General features: G+C 46.5%; 1 protein-coding gene across 1 annotated transcript in view; it reads left to right on the forward strand.

Moving 5' to 3' along the window:
• The first annotated feature begins 10,969 nt into the window (after positions 1-10,969).
• The window catches only part of VWF (von Willebrand factor), a 120,554-nt gene continuing 110,603 nt past the window's right edge, over positions 10,970-20,920 (forward strand). The window contains exons 1-3 of the mRNA XM_087814830.1: positions 10,970-11,188; positions 12,384-12,438; positions 13,903-14,067. Coding sequence (XP_087670956.1) covers positions 12,384-12,438; positions 13,903-14,067 — 220 coding nt within the window. The 5' untranslated portion in view covers positions 10,970-11,188. The remainder of the gene's footprint in view (positions 11,189-12,383; positions 12,439-13,902; positions 14,068-20,920) is intronic.

A 20,920-nucleotide genomic window follows, 5' to 3' on the forward strand; every position in this document is an offset into this window, starting at 1 on the left:
TGTGGACATCTTTGGATCATATGTGATTGGCTCTATCTGCTTTTCTCAAGCCCCATGGCCCCATTCAGGTCGTCATTGAACCTCTTCTGGAAAAGTCAATCAGCCACCTGACCAGTCAGTCTGCTTTCATCCATCTGCCCCCTCTAATGTCCAGGTCAACTGCAGCTGGATTGTTTCACCCAGAGCCTGTTGGGTAAACACAAACCCCTCCCCCTGGCTGAAGGTCCTTGACAAATTCTTCTCCACTCTTTCATGTCTTATCTCCCACTAGTTTCCTTTACATACTTTAACTACCGGTCCATTTAGTGATTTATTTATTTTCATTCCCAGAGCTTTCCTGCTTCTATGCCTTTACTTCTTTCTTTACATCTGGAATGTCCTTTGCTCTCATTTCACCCATCAAAATCCTATTGGGCTTTAAAAATGTGGATGACTATGGGCCTGAAATGCCACACGTAGGGATTTCATACTATGGAAATAATCCCAAGGGTTGTGCAGAAATAAAGTCTCAAAGATGTTCATTGTAGCCTTGTTAAGAAAAAGAAAAAGTAGAACCAACCTAAATAAACATCCACCAACAGGGAACTGATTACATAAATTATGACTATTATCAAGTGAAACATTACACAGTGAACAAGAGCGAAAGAACACAAGAGTATTAATGAATTGAAAGATATTTATGATATATTCAAAAGCAAAACAGCACATTACAGAACCCTCTGCATAGGACGATTTTATTTACAAATTACATTATATGTACATTTTTTAAAAAGGGAAAGTAACATGCTAAGCTGTTGATGGTGGTTGTTTCTGGGTAGTAACATTATGGGTGATTTTTATTTTCTTATTTTTATTTGTCCATACTTCCCCCCCCTATAATAACTACATGTTACTTTTAGAATAATAAAAATGTAGTTGTAATTATTAAAAATGTATTCTACCCATCCTAGCCAGGCCAGTTCAATCCCTCCCCTTCCTAAACCCCGCCCTAGCCGTCACCCTGGGTGAGGGGAACGCTGTCTCCATGGACCCTCCAGCACCGTTTGCAGACTCTCAGCTCACCTTCCTTGTTTTTATTTGAGAAATTGCTGCAGAGAAACCTGCAGGTGGTGAGCTCCACCCCCCCGTGGCGTGAGGCTGCGGGGCTGCTCTCTACCTTGGGAGTGCGCGCACTCCCAGACACCACAACCCGAGGCAGGGAGCCGGGGTGTGCGGCAGGGCGACGGGAGACTCAGTGATTTGGAGGGTCGTTTTGTTAAGGGTCCTGGCCCGGTGTCTGGAGGTGGGGCGTAGCCTGGGAGGCAGGCTGCTTTCGAAATTCCATTCCTGTTCTCACAGATCTGGTGGCCTGATTAGGGAGATAAGGCGTCAGCACATCACGTGTTTATAAAAATACACAAAAATTGCTGAAAGACATCTTGTGAGTCTTTGTCAAATGAATAGTTATGAGGTCATAGGAGGGAGAGGTGACCACAGGTCACGACAGCGGACCTGTGCCCTGGACTGTTGAAGCATTGGGCCAATGCAATTGCACGCCAGGCTGGACACGTAAACACCGCTGGGACACTCACGTAGATCAGGGCCACAGGCTAACGCGTACGGCTCTCATTTCAAACAGCATGCTTCTCCGTGTAAAGAACTTTGTATAATCCCAGGAAGACCAACAACCTCAGTGGAAATATTCACTCAGAAAAGGCTCCCTGGGCAAATTACAAATGTACTCATTGATCAATTGCAATTTATATATAAAATATCTATTAATATCACTGGGCTGAAACTGTCAAATGGAAAACTGGATGCTTTCCACTCTGACTTGGAGTTTCCCTAAAACGATGGTCTCTGCGGTGACAGCGTGATTCTAGGTGTGCTCAGTGGAGCTGGCGGTTGGGGGGTTGATCACCAGGTAGCTGCGCCTGCGCCCCTGGGCCCCTCCCAGGGCAGTGGCCACACCCTCCACTGCCTTGTGGGTTTCTGCAGCAAACTTAGCAAATTAGGATCTCAGCTGTATTTAGAGAAAACAGTCTCAGTGTTCCAGTTAGGGTGTTACACTGTGCTAAATGGAAATGTGAGTGTTGTTTCGAAATAAGCAGTGCTGGAGTGTCATACCAGCGATCCCCAAATGGGTCCTAACCCTGGTCTGATGTCACTGCCCCCTAACAGAGCAGTCCTGTGACTGTCCTGTGTAATTTCCCCCTGACCACAGTGATGAGGCCTTTTTCCCCTTTAACCTCTGTGCTGACAAATTGGAGAGCAGCTGATGGCTTCCTCAGGTGTTGAGCAATTCTTTTTCAACTGTTTCAGTTGAGAAAGCCCTGGAGCGACTTTTTAATTTTTAAAAAGATTAAATAATTTTAATATATGCTCATTAAACACCACAGGGAGTTCAACAAGAATTACTGGGGTACTTATTCGTGCCATCCTCCATGCCAGGCACTTTGGAATATGTAAAGATGAGTAAGGCCTGGTTCTCGTTCCAAGGGAGCGAAGACTAGAGGAGACAAGGCACATGAGAAAACGCATGATGAGATGAGTGACACTGGGGACATCCAGGTGTGGCTTAGGGGCAGGAGTGTTTTCTAGTCAGAAAAGTGAGGTACGGGGGAGGGAGGAAAGGAGAAAAGGCTCCTGGAAGGGTTACAGGTTTGGTGGAAAAAACATGGACTCCGCATCAGATGGAAGTGGGTTCAGAGGCTGGCTGCCTTTTTGTAACGATGTGACCTTATGCAAGTTACTAAGTCTATCTGAGTCTTGGCATCTGGATTCAGATGAATGGTTGTTAAGAGGTGTAGTGGATTCAATGGTGCCCCCCCAAAGGTATGCCCACATTCTAACCCCCAGAACCTTGTGAATGTGACCTTATTTGGAAAAAGGGTCTTTGCAGATGTAATTAAATCAAGGATCTCAAGATGAGATCACCCTAGATTACTTAGATGGGGCCTAAATTAGATGACAAGAGTACTTCTAATCGAAGAACTTATATGCATAACCCATGGACACAGACAATAGTGTGGAGAAGGCCTGGGGTGGCAGGGGGGCAGATGTCCAGTGGAGGGGATCAATGAGGGAAAAAAGGAATCTGTAATACTGTCTACAATAAAGATAAATTAAAAAAAAAAAAGAGAGACACATGGGGAGAAGAGAAGAAGACCATGAAAAGATGAATGCAGAGATTGGAGTGGTGCAGCCACAGGCCAAGGGATGTCTAGAGTCACCAGAAGCCGGAAGACGCAAGGAAGTTCTTTCTCTTAGAGCCTTAGGAGGGAGCGTGGCCCTGCTGACGCCTAGATTTCAGATTTCTACAGAACTAGGAGAGAGTACATGGCTGTTATTTTAAGCTGGTTTGTGGGGATTTGTTTCAGCAGCACCAGGAAACTAATACAGGAAGCTTCAGTGACAGATGCATAGGAAGCAGATGATTGATTCCTTCCCTCGGGGACGGGAGGGCCACGAAGAGGTGAATAGCAGGGAGGAGTAGCAGGAGGAGAGGGGAGGCATTTCAGGTAGCGGAGCCAAGCGAGCTGAGCACAGGAGGTGTCTGGGGAGCAGTGCCAGGGAGTGATGCCAGTGGGTGATGGGCAGATATTCTGTGGTGCATGGCACGGTCAGGGTGGGCATAGGTACAACGGGGACCCAGGAGGCAGTTAGGTGCACTGCCTATTGGGTGTGAGTCCCGAGAGGAAGAGGGCCAGGGCTCACTGTGGTGCCTCCCTCTGGCTGTGTCCTGGCACTTAGGCTGGGCCTGCCTGGCCTGTCCTTTCTTGGTGCTCACAATGGAGCGGAAGGAGTGGCCTGGGGAGCCGGAGGCTGCTGGACCCAGAGGTCATACTAACGGGGTCTGGAAGTTGCTGGATTTTAAAGGGGTCCTGTGGGCTTGGGGAGGATGAAGCAGTAAGATGACTGGACCAAAGATGTGAGCTCTTTGATTTTGTTTCCTGAGCACTCGGTAACCCCCCTGGATTCTTGTGTCATCCTGCCTATGAAGAAGGTTAGGTTTCATTTGATTTAAATAAAAAGTGAGGTGTCAACATTTGCAAATGCAGGTTTATAGACTATGATTCATATTTGGATTTGAAGAGAAATGTTTAAAACTTTTGTAATATTTTTGGAAGGCTATCTGAGAAACTGGTAACAGTATTGCCTCTGAGAAAGAAACTAGGGGGCTAGTAGGGTAGCCAACTGTCCCAGTTTGCTGAGAACTGCCCCAGTTTTAGTAACGAAAATCCCATGTCCCCAAAAGTCCTTCAGTTCAGGGCAAACTGGGACAGTGGTCATTCACCCAGGGGAAGGGAGGTTTCACTTCATTGTGTATCCTTTCCTCCACTTGGTGTTTTGTACTTTGCACCTGTGTCTCCTAGCCCCCATCCCACTGCCCCAGAAGAACATCACACAATCCCCCAATTCCTGTACATAAAAAACAACCCAGCATAATTAAAAAATAAAGTGAAGAATGGAGAAAAACATTCACATATTAGTGTGAGAAGAAAAAAATACTATTCTTGATCTATAAGGAACTTTTACATATCAATAGGAAGAGATAAACATCTCTGTTGAAAATGAGCTAAAGACAACAGCAAGAAATTCACAAAAGAAGAAATACAAGTGGGCAATATTAGAAAACCTTCCCCCGTAATGAAAAGGATGCTTATTAAACAATAAGCATATACCAGTGTTTGCCAATTAAATTACCAAATAGTTAAAGAACAACAACAAACAAAACTGTCTTAGCTCAGGCTGCTCTGACACAATCCCGTAGACTGGATGGCTTAAACAAAAGACATTCATTCCTCACAGTTCTGGAGGCTGGAAGGCCAATACCAAGGTGCTTGCAGGTTCAGTTCTTGGGGAGGGCCTGCTCTCTGGCTTTCAAACGACTGCCTTGTCCATGTGTCCTCATGTGTCCAAGAGAAAACTCAGGTGTCCTTTCCTCTTCTCATAAGGGGACTAATCCCACCATGGGGGCCCCACCCTCATGACCTCATTTAATCTTAATTACTTTTGAAAGGCCCCAATTCCTAATACTATCATCTTGGGTGTTAGAGCTTCAACCTATGAATTTTGGGAGACGGGGACACAAACATTCAGTCCACAACAATAATAAAATGCCATGGAAGGGAAATTGATATAATTCTTGGCAGGATGTATAAAAGTCTTAACAATTTTTGTGCCCTTTGACCCAGACTGTTTTTTTTTTTTTGTATGTCTAGAAATTTGTTTTAAGGCAATAGGCCATGTGTGGGAAGATGATTGTGCAAATGATGCTGGTCACTCTGTAATCTGTAAGGACAAAGCCAACACTCTAGGATGCTGCTTCAGGGCTGTATCTTTTATTTTTTATTTATTTATTTTTAAATTTTTATTTAAAAAAAAAAAATCTTTGTTGATTTCAGAGAGGGGAAAGGAGAGGGAGAGAGAGAGAGACAGAAACATCAATGATGAGAGAGTCATTGATTGAGCCTGCAACCTGGGCATGTGCCCTGACCGGGAATTGAACCCCGATCGCCTGGATCCTAGGTCGACGCTCAACCGCTGAGCCACGCCCAGCTGGGCAGGGCTGTATCTTTTAAATGAAAATTTCAACCATATAGAAAACTAAGGAGGGTAATATAAAGATGTCCATGTTCCAGCCATTTTGGTCCCATCTTAACATGTTTCCATATTTGCCTCATTATTATTAAATAAATAAAAAATAAAACACGCACAAAGATGCATAACTCCTTATGTACCACTCTCTGGATCCCTCCTTCTTCCTTCCTAGAGATTGCTCCATCCTGCACGTAGTGGCTATCACAAAATGCGTGTTTATTTTCCCCACAATTAAATATATTTATAAACAATAATACAGTTTTGTTTTACATGGTCTTTAACTTGACATAGATGCTGTCATGCTGTAGAGATCCTCAGCTACTTGCTTTTATCTTTTGCTCACCATTATTTTTGGATTTAAGCGTGTTGGTATGTGTAGCCTAGCTGATTCTTATACTGCTATTGGTATTGTCACAGGATGAATATACCATGATTTATTTCTTCATGTGGTTGAAGTATATTTAGGCTGTTTGCATGTTTTTGTGAACTACCTTCGTGGCCGCGGTGGCACCAACATTCTGTGCAAGTGACTTTGTGCACGTGGATGCAAGTTTCTCCGGGGGTGTTCCTAGGAGTGCAGTTGCTGGGCCATGGGGAAGAGTATCTTCAGGTTAATAGCTATTTTCGCTTTTTTTTCCAAAGTGATATACCCTTTGTCCTAACAACAACAAAGTCCCACATCCTTGCCAATCTGATGGAAAGATAACTAACTGAGGTTTTATTTTGGATTTCCCTGGTGATCAGTGGGGTCAAACGGTTTTTCATATGTTTACTGGCCAACTGGGTTTCTTCCTTTTCTGTGAATTGCCTTTCTATGTCACTTATCTATTGCCACTGGGTTGTTTGTCCACTTAAAATTCTTTTTAAAAAATTAGATGTAATTGACATATAATATTATATTTGTTTCAGGTGTACAAAATAATGATTTGATATTTGTATATATTGTGAAATGACCACAAGAAATTTAGTTAACATTCATCACCATACATAGTTACATTTTTTTCCCTTGTTATCAGAACTTTAAACATTTACTCTCAGCAACTTATAAATATACAACACAGTGTTATTAACTATAGTCACCATGCTGTGTATTACATCCATGACTTATTTATTTAGTTTGTACCTTTTAACCCCCTTCACCCCTCCACCCCTTCACCTCTGGCAACTACTGATCTGTATCTATGAATTCAGTTTTTATTTCATTTTTAGTGTCTACATGTAAGAAAGCTGCTTAACTCATAAGATTCTCTTACATAGAATTCTCTTATGTAAATTTTTAAATATAGAATTCTCTGGAATTTTCCTATGTACACAGTCATACTTCAAATAATAACTATTGCTTTTTCCTTTAGAAGCTATATACATTATATTTTCTTTTTTTTCTGTACTGGCCTGGATATCTGATCCAGCGTTGACTAGCAGCGATGACATTGGCCATATTTGTCTTGTTCTGATTTTAACAAGGAAAATGGCTTATATTTTACCATAATTCTGATGTTTGCTTTGTTTTTCAGATCAAGGACATTCCTTCTTTTTGTAGGTTACTAAGATGCTTTTGTTTGCTTGTTTTCCATAAGTGGATGTTGTTGACTTTTACTCAAAGCTTTTTCTGCTTTGCCTTGTAATTCAATAATTTTTTTCTTTATACATTTTGAAATTATATTATGAAGTGCATAAAAATCTTTAATTATATCTTCCTGGTGCGTTCGTTTTTTATCATCTTTTATTCTCTTTGTCTCTAATAATGACTTTCACCCTAAGGAGTGCTTTGTTTGTTAGTAGTATGATCAGCTTTCTCTTGGTTGTCATTTGCCCTTTTCTTTTTTCCCCTTGCAGTCTCTGTGTCTTTATGTTTTAAGCCTGTCTCTTGAACATTGCTGAATTGTGTGACCTTTAAAAGACAGGTAATGCGATAATCTCTTACTTTTCATTGTTGTTTACCAATGGTTAGATTTTTGTTATCTTATTTATGCCCTTTTCCCTGCTTTTGCATGTTTTCCCCAGGTCAGTCTAGGTTTCTTAATTTCCTGTTTTCCCCATTGGTTTGGGACATGTACACTCACGTCTATTCTCCCAGTAGCTTCTCTTGAAATCTCACTATGCCTTCTAGCCTTAACAAAGTCCAGAGTTATCACCTCTTTCCTCCTTCTGAGCACTACAAGGACCTTAATATACTTCAACCCTCATCACACCTCTAGTTAGTGCTATTGCTGTCTGGTATTTTGGTTCCAACTTATTTTTTTAACTCTCCAATTTATCATTATTATTGCTATTTTTATGCAATCACTGCCTGCTCATATTTACCCCAGTATTTACCAATTTCTTTTTTTTTAATCTTTTCTTCTGTCATTTCTTTGTGGATTTAATTTCCTTCATTTTGAAGTAACTTCTTTAGTGGTTCTTTCAGAAAGGACTGTTAATGTTAAACACACTGTTTTGTGTGTGTGTGTGTGTTTTAAGGTCTCCACTTTCCCTTAACTCTGAATGATAATTTCACTAGGTAGAGCAGATGCTACACCCTCCCACCTCCCTCTGACTTTAACTCTTCATGTGCTTCTTCTAGAAGACAGTGTCTGCACCTTTGTCCAGAGGGCCAGAAGTGTGAGGAGTTAATGCCCCCAGCAGCCCTTGACCATTAATGACCAGTGTAGGTGTAGAAATACTCCTGCTGTCTTAACCCAAGCGTGGGGGTAATTCTGAGGCATGTATCTTACCCTTTTCCAGACTTTCTTCACGGGATTAAGCTCAGTTGCCCACGTGGTGGCTGGCTTAATAAACATGTTTTATTGGCTGCTTTCCCTTCCCTCTAGCATGTCCCCACTTCCCTGCCAGTGTTTCCTGTTCACCCGAATAAATCATCTGCACTAAATTCTCAGGACCTGCTTCTGGGGGCATTCAAGCTAAGGCACTGCATTTGGTATAATATATATAACCCCCCCCACCCACCCCTACGTAGAAGGACTTTTCCTCAGCATGTCTCTTTGGATTTTCTTATTCTATTATGTCTCTTAACACGTCTCTCACTTTTTTTTCATTTTCTTATCTTTTTGAGTAATTTCCTTAGTTTTATCTCCCAGCAAACTTTTCTCTAGAAATGTCTAATGTTTGTATTCGAATTTTTCAATTCATTTACTATACATTTTCATTTCTAAAAGTTCCCTCCGGTCTTCCTGTTCTTTTCTCATGATGCCTTATTCTTTTATGTTTTCAAATCCTGCTCTTTAGTCTATGACAATTTTAAACACTCTTGTTTTTCGCCACTAGCCAATCACGTTATTACCTGATGTTTCTGGGAGACCCAGTCCTGCTTTTGGTTATGGCTTCTTGTTCTTGCTCATGGCGAACTGTTTTCTCAAGGATCTGAAAATGTGCAACTTTGAATTCATTCTCTAGAGAGCTTTATCTGCGGGTATCACATATGACCTGGGAAGAAGGTGTATCCTTTTAAAAATATGTTCTTTAAAAATTGATTTTAGAGAAAGAGAGGAAGGGAGAGGGAGAGAAGGAGACATCAATGAGAGAGAGAATTAATGAGCACGACCTCCACTGGGGAGTCAGCCTGGGCGTGTGTCCTGACCAGGAGCCAGACCAGCAACCTCAGGCACAGTGGACGCTGCTCGACCAACTGAGCCACACGGGCCAGGACAAGAAGGTGTATCCTTTTAGGTAGATTTCTGCTTCTCTGCCTGGAACCCCATGTACTGACCTCAGACTAACATCTGTGTCAAATTCTCAGCTTGGGAGTTTCTGAACCATGTGGTAATATCAGTTTGAACCTGAAACCGACATGAGTGTAGGCCCACGGCTACAAATTCTAGAGACACACTTGATTTTCCCTCCTCCGAAACAGATGGAGACAGACAAGCTCCTTCTACGTCAGTGGCTGAATTTCTCTCCTAGGCCACTGTTTGGAAGGTGGGTCCCTTCGGGGGTGTCAGCTTTGTGCGGGGGTCCTGTTCCAGCGCTCCTCCTGAGTCGGGTCAAAGCCTCATTTCCCGTCCTCGCCAGGCTCGGCCCCAAGCCTGGAGGGAACCAAGAATGGCTGACCGCGTGGGCCGGCACCGCTTCCTGCTCCTTTGGGTCCTTCTCTTTGATCTTTGGAGATATTATTTTCCTCCCAACTTAGCTGTGCATTTAAAGGACATCTGGCATATTTAACACAGCATTTCAAGATATTTTTCAGTAGATGAATTTTCAGGTTACCCAGTTATAAAGAAAAGCTGGAAATGGAAATCCTTGGGTACTTTTTCTGCTCTATTATGCCAATTCTGCCCCATTTCTTTTTTGGGAATGTCCATCTTCCTCTCCTGGGGTAGTTAAAGGGGTAGTGGAGTGTGACGTATGTGAGCGGGAATGGGAGGAGGTTGGGGACATAATAGTTTCCCGAAGTCTCAGGGCAGGCGGCGCCCCGCGACAAGCAATGGGGTGCGCTTCCTTACCGAATACGTCTTAGGCTGCCTGTGGTCGTGGCTGGGATCCCACCATGAGAGCCACCTTCCTCCCTTGTTTTATCAGCCACTTCTTTTAGCAGGAACGGATTTAGCACATGATGTTGAGAATTAGGCTCTTGGGAACTGGTGGTTGAGAAGGATTGGTGTGTGTGGGGGTGTGTGTGTGGTATACGTGGTGCAGTATGTGTCTGTGTGCATAGTGTGTGCGTGTGTGTGTGTAGTGTGTTTGTTGTATGTGTATGTGGTGTGTCTGTAAGTTTGGCTTTGTGTTTGTGTGTCTGCGTGTGGTTGTTTTGTGTGTGTGTTTGTTGTATGTGTATGTGTTGTGTCTATGAGTTTGTCTTTGTGTGTCTGTGTCTGGTTGTGTTTTTGTGTGTGTGTGTGTATAAGATCAGAGGATGAGTGGTGGAAGAATAGTTGGGAGGACTATTAGAAACAAACCATCCCAGCCATCATTTTACAAAGGCCTGGACTCCCAGCCGGGCCCCTCATCTTTAACTTGTCCATTAACCCTGGCCAGGGCCCAGGCTGACTGCTTTTGTCAGGGGCCAGAACTGGATCATTCATACCCAGTGTGGCCAGGAAGCACTAGTTCTCTCCTTCCTTCAAACATGGTGACTAAATTGGCTCAGGTTGAGGTGTTCTCTAAACTTCCCTAAAGGCCTTGGAAGCCGGATCTCGAAGCTTGTTGATCTGGCCTGGGATCCTCCCTGGCCTGGACCAGCCTGCCTGTCATCCTGTCTGTATGGGAAGGACCAGGGACCGGGTGTTGGGGGGCATGGGGGAGGGCAAGGCAGCTCATTATGGCAGCTGCCAAGAGGTCTCCCACCAAACTGTCCAAAGCCTTATCGGCTTGGAGGTATTTCTAATACTATTTCCGTTCATTGTTTCCTCTGGTTCATTAAGAGGAGGCCGGTCCCCTGTTGTGGCAGTTCACAGCTATTGTGGTGGGAAAGGGGGTGGTGGTGAACGTCACCGCTTGAGCTTTATCTGCCTGGCCACAGGGAGTCCGCGGTCCCTGGGTCACTCAGCAGCAAGCCAGGGCAGAGCTGCAGCAGCTGCTGGGGAGCATGGCCTAGGGCTGGCGACACCACCGTGTGGCTGACTTTCCCAAGGGACCTTGGAGATACCTGCAGCCCCATCTGCAGGGGAAGGTACTGCCTTCTGGGAGGAGGGCTGGCTCAGTTGTGGGAAAAAGATCAGGACTGATCCCCTGCACTGAGGACCTGAGCTTCTCACTTCGTGGACTAGAAGGGCTTTGTTTAGAGGGTGATTCAAAGCTGGGGACCATCCTATTGCCCCCTTCTCCATTTGCCTCTGGGGTCCTGTGGCTGCTTCTGTTCCTGCCTGGGCTTTACTGCTTGTGCTACTCAGCTATCCAGGACTGGAGCAAGCTTTGCCCTCACCTCTGGCACTTTCTGGGAGCAGCCTGATGTACCTGTGTGTGGAGGGGGCCTCTGCTTTGAGACCAAGACTTGGCCATGGCTGACATCAAAGTGTTCCTTCCACAGATATATAATAGATGGAGTTTATCTCTCTTTGTTTGGCTGGATGGGGCATTGGGTAAGAAAATAGTCACCCCCCCCACCCCCCGCAGTGAATCTCTAGTGACAAATTCTGCACTTAATTTAGCCAACTTTTCCAGAGGAGATGGCTGTGACAAGAGCTCTAAGGGACATGGGGCGTGCTCTGCCAGCCAGGTTGAATCGTCCCTCTCTGGTGGGCCACACAGTGGGTACCCTTGTCCAGGCTCAGGGCTACTGGACTCCTCCTGCGCATTTATCAGATCAACTCAGTGAACACTGCCGAACATCTCTTGGGTGCTGGGCGTGGAGATGAGTGAGGCGTGCATAGTATAGTGGGGGTGACTGGTGAGCAAACATGGTTCCTGAGTGTTCTCCAAGTTGGGGTGTCTGGGGGAGGAACAAAAGCATAAGACACTTCCTACTCCCGTGTGCTGCCAAGCGCGGAAGGATGAAGGGGCTGGAAGGAGCTGGGTGTGTCTGCAGCAGCCTGTAGCTGCTGCCCACGTGCAGGGAAACGGGCACGGGCAGGCTGGCCTGGAGGCCGCCGAGAGGGCAGAGCCCTCCGCTGCCCAGGCTCTGAGGCTGCTGTTTGGGAAAGGGTGCAGGGGGCCTGGCTCACAGTGATTGTTACTCTTGGGCCTGACCCTGGCCAGGGACATTTTTTGGGGACCAGCACTCCATGTTCCAAGGCAAACATGGGCCAATGAGGATCAAGCTTTTCTCCTGCTAAAAAAATATATTAATGTTCTTTCCACTTCACGTACGGAGAGCAGCCATCCATGTGGGCAGTGACTGCCAGCTCATTTCTTCTGCTTCTCTGCAGATGATTCCTGCTGGGCTTGCAAGGGTGCTGCTTGCTCTGGCCTTCACCTTGCCAGGTAGGTACCAAAGTGCTCCCACCCTTTGCTCCTGCCCCAGGAGTGAACAACCCTCCTCTAGAAATAGGCAGGCGTGTCCGCAGCTCACCTGTGTGCCCAACCTGTGTTAGGCAGTGCTGGCCCTGCCAGAGTCACGGGTTCCCTGGTCAATTTTTCTTATGAAGGTTCCACAGATCCCCCTGCCCCTATCTTGTGTTCCTCAAAGAGCAGGTGCGTGCAAATGCCTTCTCCAATTGGGAAATTAAGAAGTACAAGGACCAGACAGAGCAGTCCTATATGATGGGGCTGGAGGATGGGGGGAGGAAGGAATCCAAGACTTGGATAGATTACTAATTTTAGAAGGGATTGTTGAGGTCATCTAGTACAGAGGGTCAGAGAAGAGACTGAGGGTCAGAGAAGGAAAATGACTGCTCCAAAGTCACACAGAGCCAATATTAGCAGTCAGGCCTCATGGGTCTCAGGCCAGCACTTTTTCACTATGCTGCACAGTCTTCCTTCTGTAACTGAGATTCTGAGTCTGTGAGTGGCACGAGGGACCTTTTTCTGACCCAGGCCTGTCTCCACTTAGACCACTCAGGCCAGCAGCATCCAAATATGCTGCACACAGGTTAGTCTGGGACAAAATGTACATAGGTCACACTCTCTGTATCTTCCAGCTAGGGACCCAGAACACTGAAGAGAGTTTCTGATGTGGTTCCCCACCTGCCAACACACACACACACACAGTGTGAGGGTGGCAGGAGTGCCTCGGGATTAGCATATGACCCTGCAGGAGTTGACACTTTATAGATTCTATGTGTCAGGCATACAGGTGGGTCTGTTTAGAATTAATCTGTTCAAGATATACAAGTAGATTAATGTACAAAGATGCTCATTACAATCTATTTATATATCAGAAAATTTGGAAAAATGCTAAGAATCTAACAAGAGGGGGTTATACTGTATACATTTAATGTGAAGTATAATGCAGCCACTAAAAATCATATTTTGGAAGTAATCTCAATGACATGATAAGTTCTTAAAAATATTGAGAGACAGGTTATAGTTTGCACAGGATGATCACAATTTTGTAAAAACCTCACAATTGTGTATATGTTATAAAACAGAACAGAAAGATAACCACTAAAATGTTAACTCTAGTTATTGCTAAATGTTAGTTATAGATGATTTTAACTTTTTTGTATTTTTCTTCTGTATTCTCCAAATTTTCTGTAATGAGCATGTATCACATTTTAAATGAGTATATAAATGGCATTAAAGTAAATAGATTTCCTGAAAAACTGTTGCTCCATTGTTGCTATGAGTCTTGGGTCACATTTGGGGGCCCAAAGCAACAGCTTGGGTCTTGTTTAGAATGGAAAGTGCTTCCCCACAGCCCAGCTTCCGTGAGATGCAGCCCCGTTTCTACAAGGCTGGAGCGCTTTGGTGGACCCAGCTGTGCTCACCCATGGCCTCTCCCTCCAGGGACCCTTTGCGCAGAAGGGCCTCGTGGCAGCTCATCGATGGCCCGCTGTAGCCTCTTTGGCGATGACTTCATCAGCACCTTTGATGAGACCATGTACAGCTTTGCTGGCGACTGCAGTTACCTCCTGGCTGGGGACTGCCAGAAACATTCCTTCTCACTCATAGGTGAGTCTGGGGCACTGAAGGGAGGAACACGGAGCGGCAGGCAGCCGAGCTCAGCCCTGGCATGCAGGGGGCCTGCGGGGTAGGTGGGGTTTCCTTACAACAGTGCCTGATCTAGAAGATCCCTGCAGAGAGCAGGGTGGGGAATGGCCTTTCTATCACACAGGGCTCCCCTTGGCTACTCGCTGGGTCTTTCTCCACCGGAGCCAGGTGGGATGGAGAGAGTCTTCATGCTTCTCCAGTGATTGTGGCCACTGCTCTGGGTCCAGGCAACACTCTGGGAGCGCCAAAGCGTCAGGAGAAATGATTAACCAGAAGGAGCTTTGTAACTGGCAAAGCCCCTAGCAACAGGCAACGGTCACTGTGTGTTCTTGGTGGAATTCAGGGTATTATGTTAGTGCTGAGCACTTCCTGTGTTCCTGGAAAAGGCTGGCCGTGTGCCTGTGTCACCACTGCACCCCCACAGCAGTTCTGAGGTGTAGGGTCATGTATAGTCACCCGTATTTCACAGACGGAGAACTCATGGAGGTTGTCTGATTCTCCCAAGGGCTGACAGATAATAAAAGGATTTCGATCCTGGGTTTGTCAGGATGAAGGATCTTTCCAAGGCTGGGAAGCTGGGGGTAGTGATGGAAAATGGGTTCGGTGACCTTCCCATTCTTAAGAATTAATCAGATGTGTGTGGTGTGGATACTAGACAACGTCGCAGAGGTGGAGTCCTCAGCCTTTGGGAGGTTGAGATAGCAACGGACAGACCCACATTGGGGAGAAAAAACAAACCCCGCTTTCCCTGGAAACTTGAAGGCTCAGGTCTTCCCATCTCAGGTGGTCCCAATGTTTATTTTAAGCAGATTTTTCTACCTTAAAAATCATGGTGCATTTGCCAGAACATTGGGCTATGCGAAATAATTCAGAGAAAGACAGATACTGTTGGATCTCACATGTATGTGGACTCAAAGAAACAAAACAAAACAATGTACCAGCAAACTCAGGGGAGAAAGAGACCATATTTGTGGTTACCAGAGGTGGAAGGTGGGGAGTGGAGAATTGGATGAAGGTGTTCAAAAGATACAACATTCCAGTTATAAGATAAACAGGTACTATAGACATGATGTATAACATGCTGGCTGTAGTCAACACTGTGTATGGGATATTTGAAAGTTGCTGAGAGAGTAGGTCTTAAAAGTTCTCATCATAAGAAAAACATTTTTTTCTTTTTTCATCTCTTTTTCTTCTATCACCTATCTATCTGTAAAATCATATAGATTTTTATCTATCTATAAAAATCATGATGGTGCAGACCCTCTACCTGAGATGGGTCTGGGGTGTCAGTGGAAATGGAGGGTAAAGAGGAAGATTTTGAAAGAAGGAAATAATGACACCCTCTCTACCCTATGGCTTGGGGCTTCAGTGGTGTTTCCAGGGAAGGGTCCTCTATGGAGACACTGGGGTGCCTTGGAGGGGTTGCTGTCTTGACTCCACAGTGTCTTAGCTCAGCTCTGCTGCAGACTCCTTACCCTGGAGATGGGTTTGTAAGCAATGAAATCTGAGTACCAGGCACAGAGTTCACATTCTGGAATCAGGGGGTTCAGCAGAATGTTGGAAAAGCACCCTCCCCTACTTAAACCCAACTCTGGACCCCTTCCCCGTAAGGGTAGCCCCCATAGTCAGGGGAACTCAAGCTATGCTGGTGCCTCTGGGCTGTCATTGTCACCTCCTCCAGGAAGCCCCCTCTGACCACTCCCACCCTCTCTAGCACTGGGCTCACCAACTTGTGCTGATCGGCAGATTTTTTGTCCCACATCACCTGGTGGCTCAGTCCCCAGCAGGAAATGGAAGCATAGAAAGAACCAGAGTTGGAGTAAAAAAACCTGTGTTCCCTTCTGTCCATCTTCATGGAGGGTCCTTAGGGGAGTCACACAGTGTCTCTCTGCCTCCTCATCTTTAAAATGGAGATACTGTGAGGATCAAGGGAGATACAGTATTTGCACTTGTGAAGTGTTACCCAGTCCTTAGTGACTGAAAGCAGCCACCTGTGTTAACAGGATGTGCACTTGTTGGACATGAACATGGTGGAGATGAAGGGCTGCTGGGCCCTGGGGCCATTTCTATCAAGTTTAGGGTAACATCAGCCTCCTCACCAACATACCCATGCGGGTGTGTGTGAAGACCTGCCTCTCTGGCCATCCTCTGGGTTTCATGGCCAAGAGGAACTGAAGGGCTGAATTAGGCCTCTCCATTTTATTTTATTTTATTTTATTTTATTATTTTATATTTTATTTTATTTTATTATCCCCCCCCCCCCAGATTTATTTATTTATTGCCTTTTAAAAAAAATTTATTTTTGTTAGGCCTCTCCATTTTAAAACATCCCAATGGGATCCCTCTTCCTCTCTTTGCCCTGGGGCCTTACTCTTATAACAACTTGCTCCTGTCAAGTGTCAGTTTCCTGGGAGGTCATTTGCCTCTGACCGACTAAGGATCAATCGCACTTTAATGCAGATTGATTTAATTCCCACCGAAAATCATGCTGCTAACATCAGAGAGAATGGTGGCTACCTTTTGTGTTTTTGGTGCTGGTGGTGGGTGGGGTATGGGGAGGAGAGAGATAACCTGTGGAGGCTGGGCCCGGGAGGCTGGGCTGGCCCTGCTGCTCAGGGGCACTGGGGCCAGTTCTGCGAGCATGACTGTGTCCTCGCACACAGCTCCGCTTCATTGTTCCCCGATGACATCCTGTTTTCTCAGTTCCAACTCGCAAATTCCCATTCCTCGGAGTGTCCGTGGACTTTGTACACATCCTGAGTCAAGTGTTTATGTCTCAGCCTGAAGGACCACCTGGTGCAAAGGGGAGGCCCTTTCCTTGACCAGGCCCCTCCTGGTCAGACAGGCTCCAGGGTCCCAGGCCAAGGTCCTCAGCACAGGGAAAAGGAAGGAGTCCTGCTCTTTTTAGGCCACAATACAGGATCTGGCTCCCGAGCCTGCCCAGAGAGCGCCAGAAACCACCACCAACGTACTGAGTCACTTCCCCCGCCGGAGCCTTAGCCTCTGCATCGGTAAATGGCATCCGAGCACATTTCTGTTTCTCAGAGTTTGGGTAATGGTCAGCTGCATCAGAATCAGGGCCGAAGGGGAGGTGCTCGTTCGGGATGCAGGTTGGCGAGCTCTGTCCGGAAAGCACTCAGCTGCCCTGGCTCCGGTGGCCAGCCTGCCTCCCAGGCTGCTTCTCCAGCACGCGAGGGACACCTTGTCCCTACTTAGCTCCTCAGTCACTGAGTTCAAGGGCCACGGGGGAGTGTCCCTAGTTTGCTCTGGCCTCTTGGGGTGGAGACGCAGCCCACCTTCCCCTAGCAGCTATGGGAAGTGTTAGCCTGCAGGTAGGTGGAGTGTGGGAGTGTCCCCTCCACACCCTCCCCCTCCCCCTGGGCTCACTGGCAGTTTCTAATGGCTGCACAGCATCAGATCCCCCCGACTTCTGCAGGGAGGGAATGAACCAAATAAAATAGAAGGTGAATCTAGAGTTCTCCCTTAGTGTTAACTGAATCCACAGCACTCAGATGCCCTCCTAGGCAGCTTTGTGGTGCAAAGGGAGATTTGGTCTTGGAGTCGGAAAACCCAGGGGTGGGCTCTGCCCCAAGTTAACAGGGTAAACCAGCTATTCTCACTGGGGTGAGTTCCTCCAGAGGACATTTGTCAGCGTGCCTGGAACACTCTGGGTTGTCACAACTGGGGTGGATGCTACTGGTGGGTAGATGCGACCCCACAATAAAGAAGTACCTGGCCCAGCTGTCAGCAGCATGAGGTGGAGCAGCCCTGCTGTAAACTTAGGCTTCAGTTCCTTCACCTGCAGAATGGAGTCAGTCTAGATCAATGCGTTTCAACCCAGATCATGACCTATGGGCTACACAATTATTTAATGGGTGTAACCAGCTTTTACAAAGTTAAATGGAGTAAAACAGAAGCCATCAGGAAGTATCTAAGTGCATGGCACACAGTGAGGGTGAGTATTTTTATGCTAAATGTGAATGTGTGTGTAAATTTACTGTAAAGTAAATTGTGTTTTTACTCTGCTCTCCTGGGTAAAAAGGTTTAAAACCTCTTGTTTTGATGATCTCCAAGACTCACAGTGCTGCCATAATAGGTTTTTCTGACTTGATGAATTTCCAGGACACACTTCCAAAATCTTCTCGCAGCCCCTGCCTCAGAAGAGGGTGCACCGCACTCAGGGTTAGCGATTCCGCAGGCTCCTTGCAGCTCAGTCCTCACTAAGGGTCCCGACCCAGCCCCTTGCCCACCCACCCCTGCCCCAGATGGGTGATGATCCTGGGCAGCCAGCGCCAGGTGCCCACCGGGGGCTGCCTCACAGTGCTCAGTGGGCAGTGGGCGCTGCCCATCAGCTGTCTCCTCCGCTTCCTTATGCTGACCTCTCCTAGGGCCACACAGAGCTGGCCCTTCAAATACTTACACCAGCACCCGGCCCGAGTCTCGGCTCTGTCTTCAGTCACTAGCTCTGTAAAGATGGTCAAGTTACCCAGAGTGTCAGCCACCCGGCTGGACCCAAGTCCTATGGTCTGTGGGCCAGGCTGCCTTCATCATTGACTTGAACAGGGTGGGGGCTCCACGCTGCGCAGTGGGGGGCTTGGGGCTCTGTCTTATATTCTCCTCCTTCCCTCTTTGACTTTCTGCATCTGCTGCACTCCTGGCCTGGGCAGCCTTGCAGGCTCTATCTTTCAGCCTTGCAGTGAGTGACTGCTGGGCTTTCCTATGCACTTGCTCAGCTCTGTCTCCTGGGGAAAAGTGACTGTTTGGGTGACCTTACATCCTTGAAAGCCTTGAAAGAGCGACAGATCTCTACAGGGTGGTGGCTCACCCCAAGCTGCCTGAGCCTTCCTTACCTACCCTCCAGCCACACACTCCTGGCTGGCTGGTTCTTATGGCCCTTTCTGAACTTCCATGAAGGCTAACGAGAGCCGCTAAAGGGGGAGACTCACAGGGAGAGTCTTCTTCTGTTTCTAAGAGTGAGATGTTGGCTAGAGGCGACATACTGGTCGAGTTACACAGTGAAGCTGGGACAGAACCGCCTGTGGAAGGAGAATTGTACTGAAGGGGAGATGGACCCTGTGGTCATTAGGGACCCACATACCCTGACCTCTTGGGCTCATTGTACCCCCTCCAGCAGGCAGGTAGTAGGTGGAGCCACCTCACTCCAACCTGGGGGTGGTGTTCAGTGTAAACTCCAGCAGAGGCTGGGGAAGGGATTCAGTTTTTGGTCCACTGCAAACTGGAGGTAGTTGCCAGGCTGTCCCATTTGTTTGTGTTTTCTACATTTTATTATGGACATTTTCAAACATACAGAAAAGGTGGTAGAAAACGACAGTGAAGACCCATATACTCACCACTCGGATTCTATCATCAACATTTTACTCTTACCTACCTAGTTTTGTGTGTTTCTCTTTGGCTAACTTCTGGCTGCCAGAAAGTTTGCTCCACTTTTTAAAGATGTGCGAGCTGCAAAAACTGTTGCAAGTGAGAATGCAGATCAGGCAAGACTCTAGTCAAACAGCATGAAAGCCCTTTACCTTGGCTGGTGTCTCCTTTAACTCTTGGCTGTGGGTCTGGAGCTCTGCAGAATGTGGTGTGTGGACTCCGAGCCTTTCCTGGTGGCCTCGGAGCTGCTAACACTGTATCATTCAAGACTCTATTCTTAGAATGGTCTAGTTCAGCGATTTTCAACCAGGGTGTAGCAAGAATTTTTAAAACATGCAATACCTGATTGTCAGGGGCACTCACCTTTTTTCCCTCAGATTGTCAATGAAAAAAATGACAATAGCCGACACAACAATAGCTGTCCAGGTGAGTGAATCAAAATTATATATATATATTTTGTCAGATCGGCAAAATATATATATTTTTTGGTGTTCTGTAGAATTTCAGAAATTAGTTTATGTGTGCTGTGAGATGAAAAAGGTTGAAAATCGCTGGGCTGGCTCTTTACATATGACAGCCTTCACTGAAATCTCACCATAAACAAGTCTATTTCCTGGCTCATTCTGGTTGGTTAGGAGTGTGTGTGTGTGTGTGTCCAGGTGGCCACCGTCCTCCAGCAGCCTGGGGCCAGCTCAGGCACCCATTGGGGAACTCCTTCTCGCAGACTCTGCCAAGCTGTGACTGAGGCGGCCCTGTCCTTCACTCTCCTTATCAGTGGCCCCAGCTGTGGCAGCAGGACCTCACATCAACAAACCTCCCAAATTTCCTGGACTTCGCTCCTTCCTCTCTTGCTGAGGAGCCGGAGGCCATACTCCCCTGCCCCTGCTAGGAGAAGGTACATTTCCTCATTTCCAAGGTTAACTTTCCACCTGGGCCCTAGGCCCCATTTCTACAGGAGCTCCAAGGCTGTACCCCCACACTTGCCCCCTGTTTCTTCAGCATCTTCTGCCTCTTAGTCCTCACTGGCTGCCCTCACCTTCCCCATTTCCACAGCTTCTCGGTTTCTAAGGCTTGAGGCAAGACTCTACTCTGTTCCTCTGTCTCCTTCATCTCCATGGCCACTCAGTCATCTTTAAATTCCAAGGGCCCTGCACGAGCACCTGTTCTTAGGGACTAGTCATGGGATTGCCAGGTCTTCATAATGCTGCAAAAATGTGTCTCCACCTGTGTTTCTGCTTTTGTGTCATTGCCACCACTTGTGTCTCTGTTTGTCCCTCACAACTGGACCACTGCCAAATAGTAGGAGACTATTTTATCATGTGTTTGGCTATCTAAACATCTCTAAGGGCATAACCAATTATTTATTGTGCCCTTATTTAGTTCCCCACATGGAATGAGAGGCTTGACCTATAGAATCTCGAAATTTCTCCCA

The sequence above is a fragment of the Miniopterus natalensis genome, chromosome 2, assembly GCF_054644295.1.
Source record: "Miniopterus natalensis isolate mMinNat1 chromosome 2, mMinNat1.hap1, whole genome shotgun sequence".
NCBI classification, from domain to species: Eukaryota; Metazoa; Chordata; class Mammalia; order Chiroptera; family Miniopteridae; genus Miniopterus; species Miniopterus natalensis.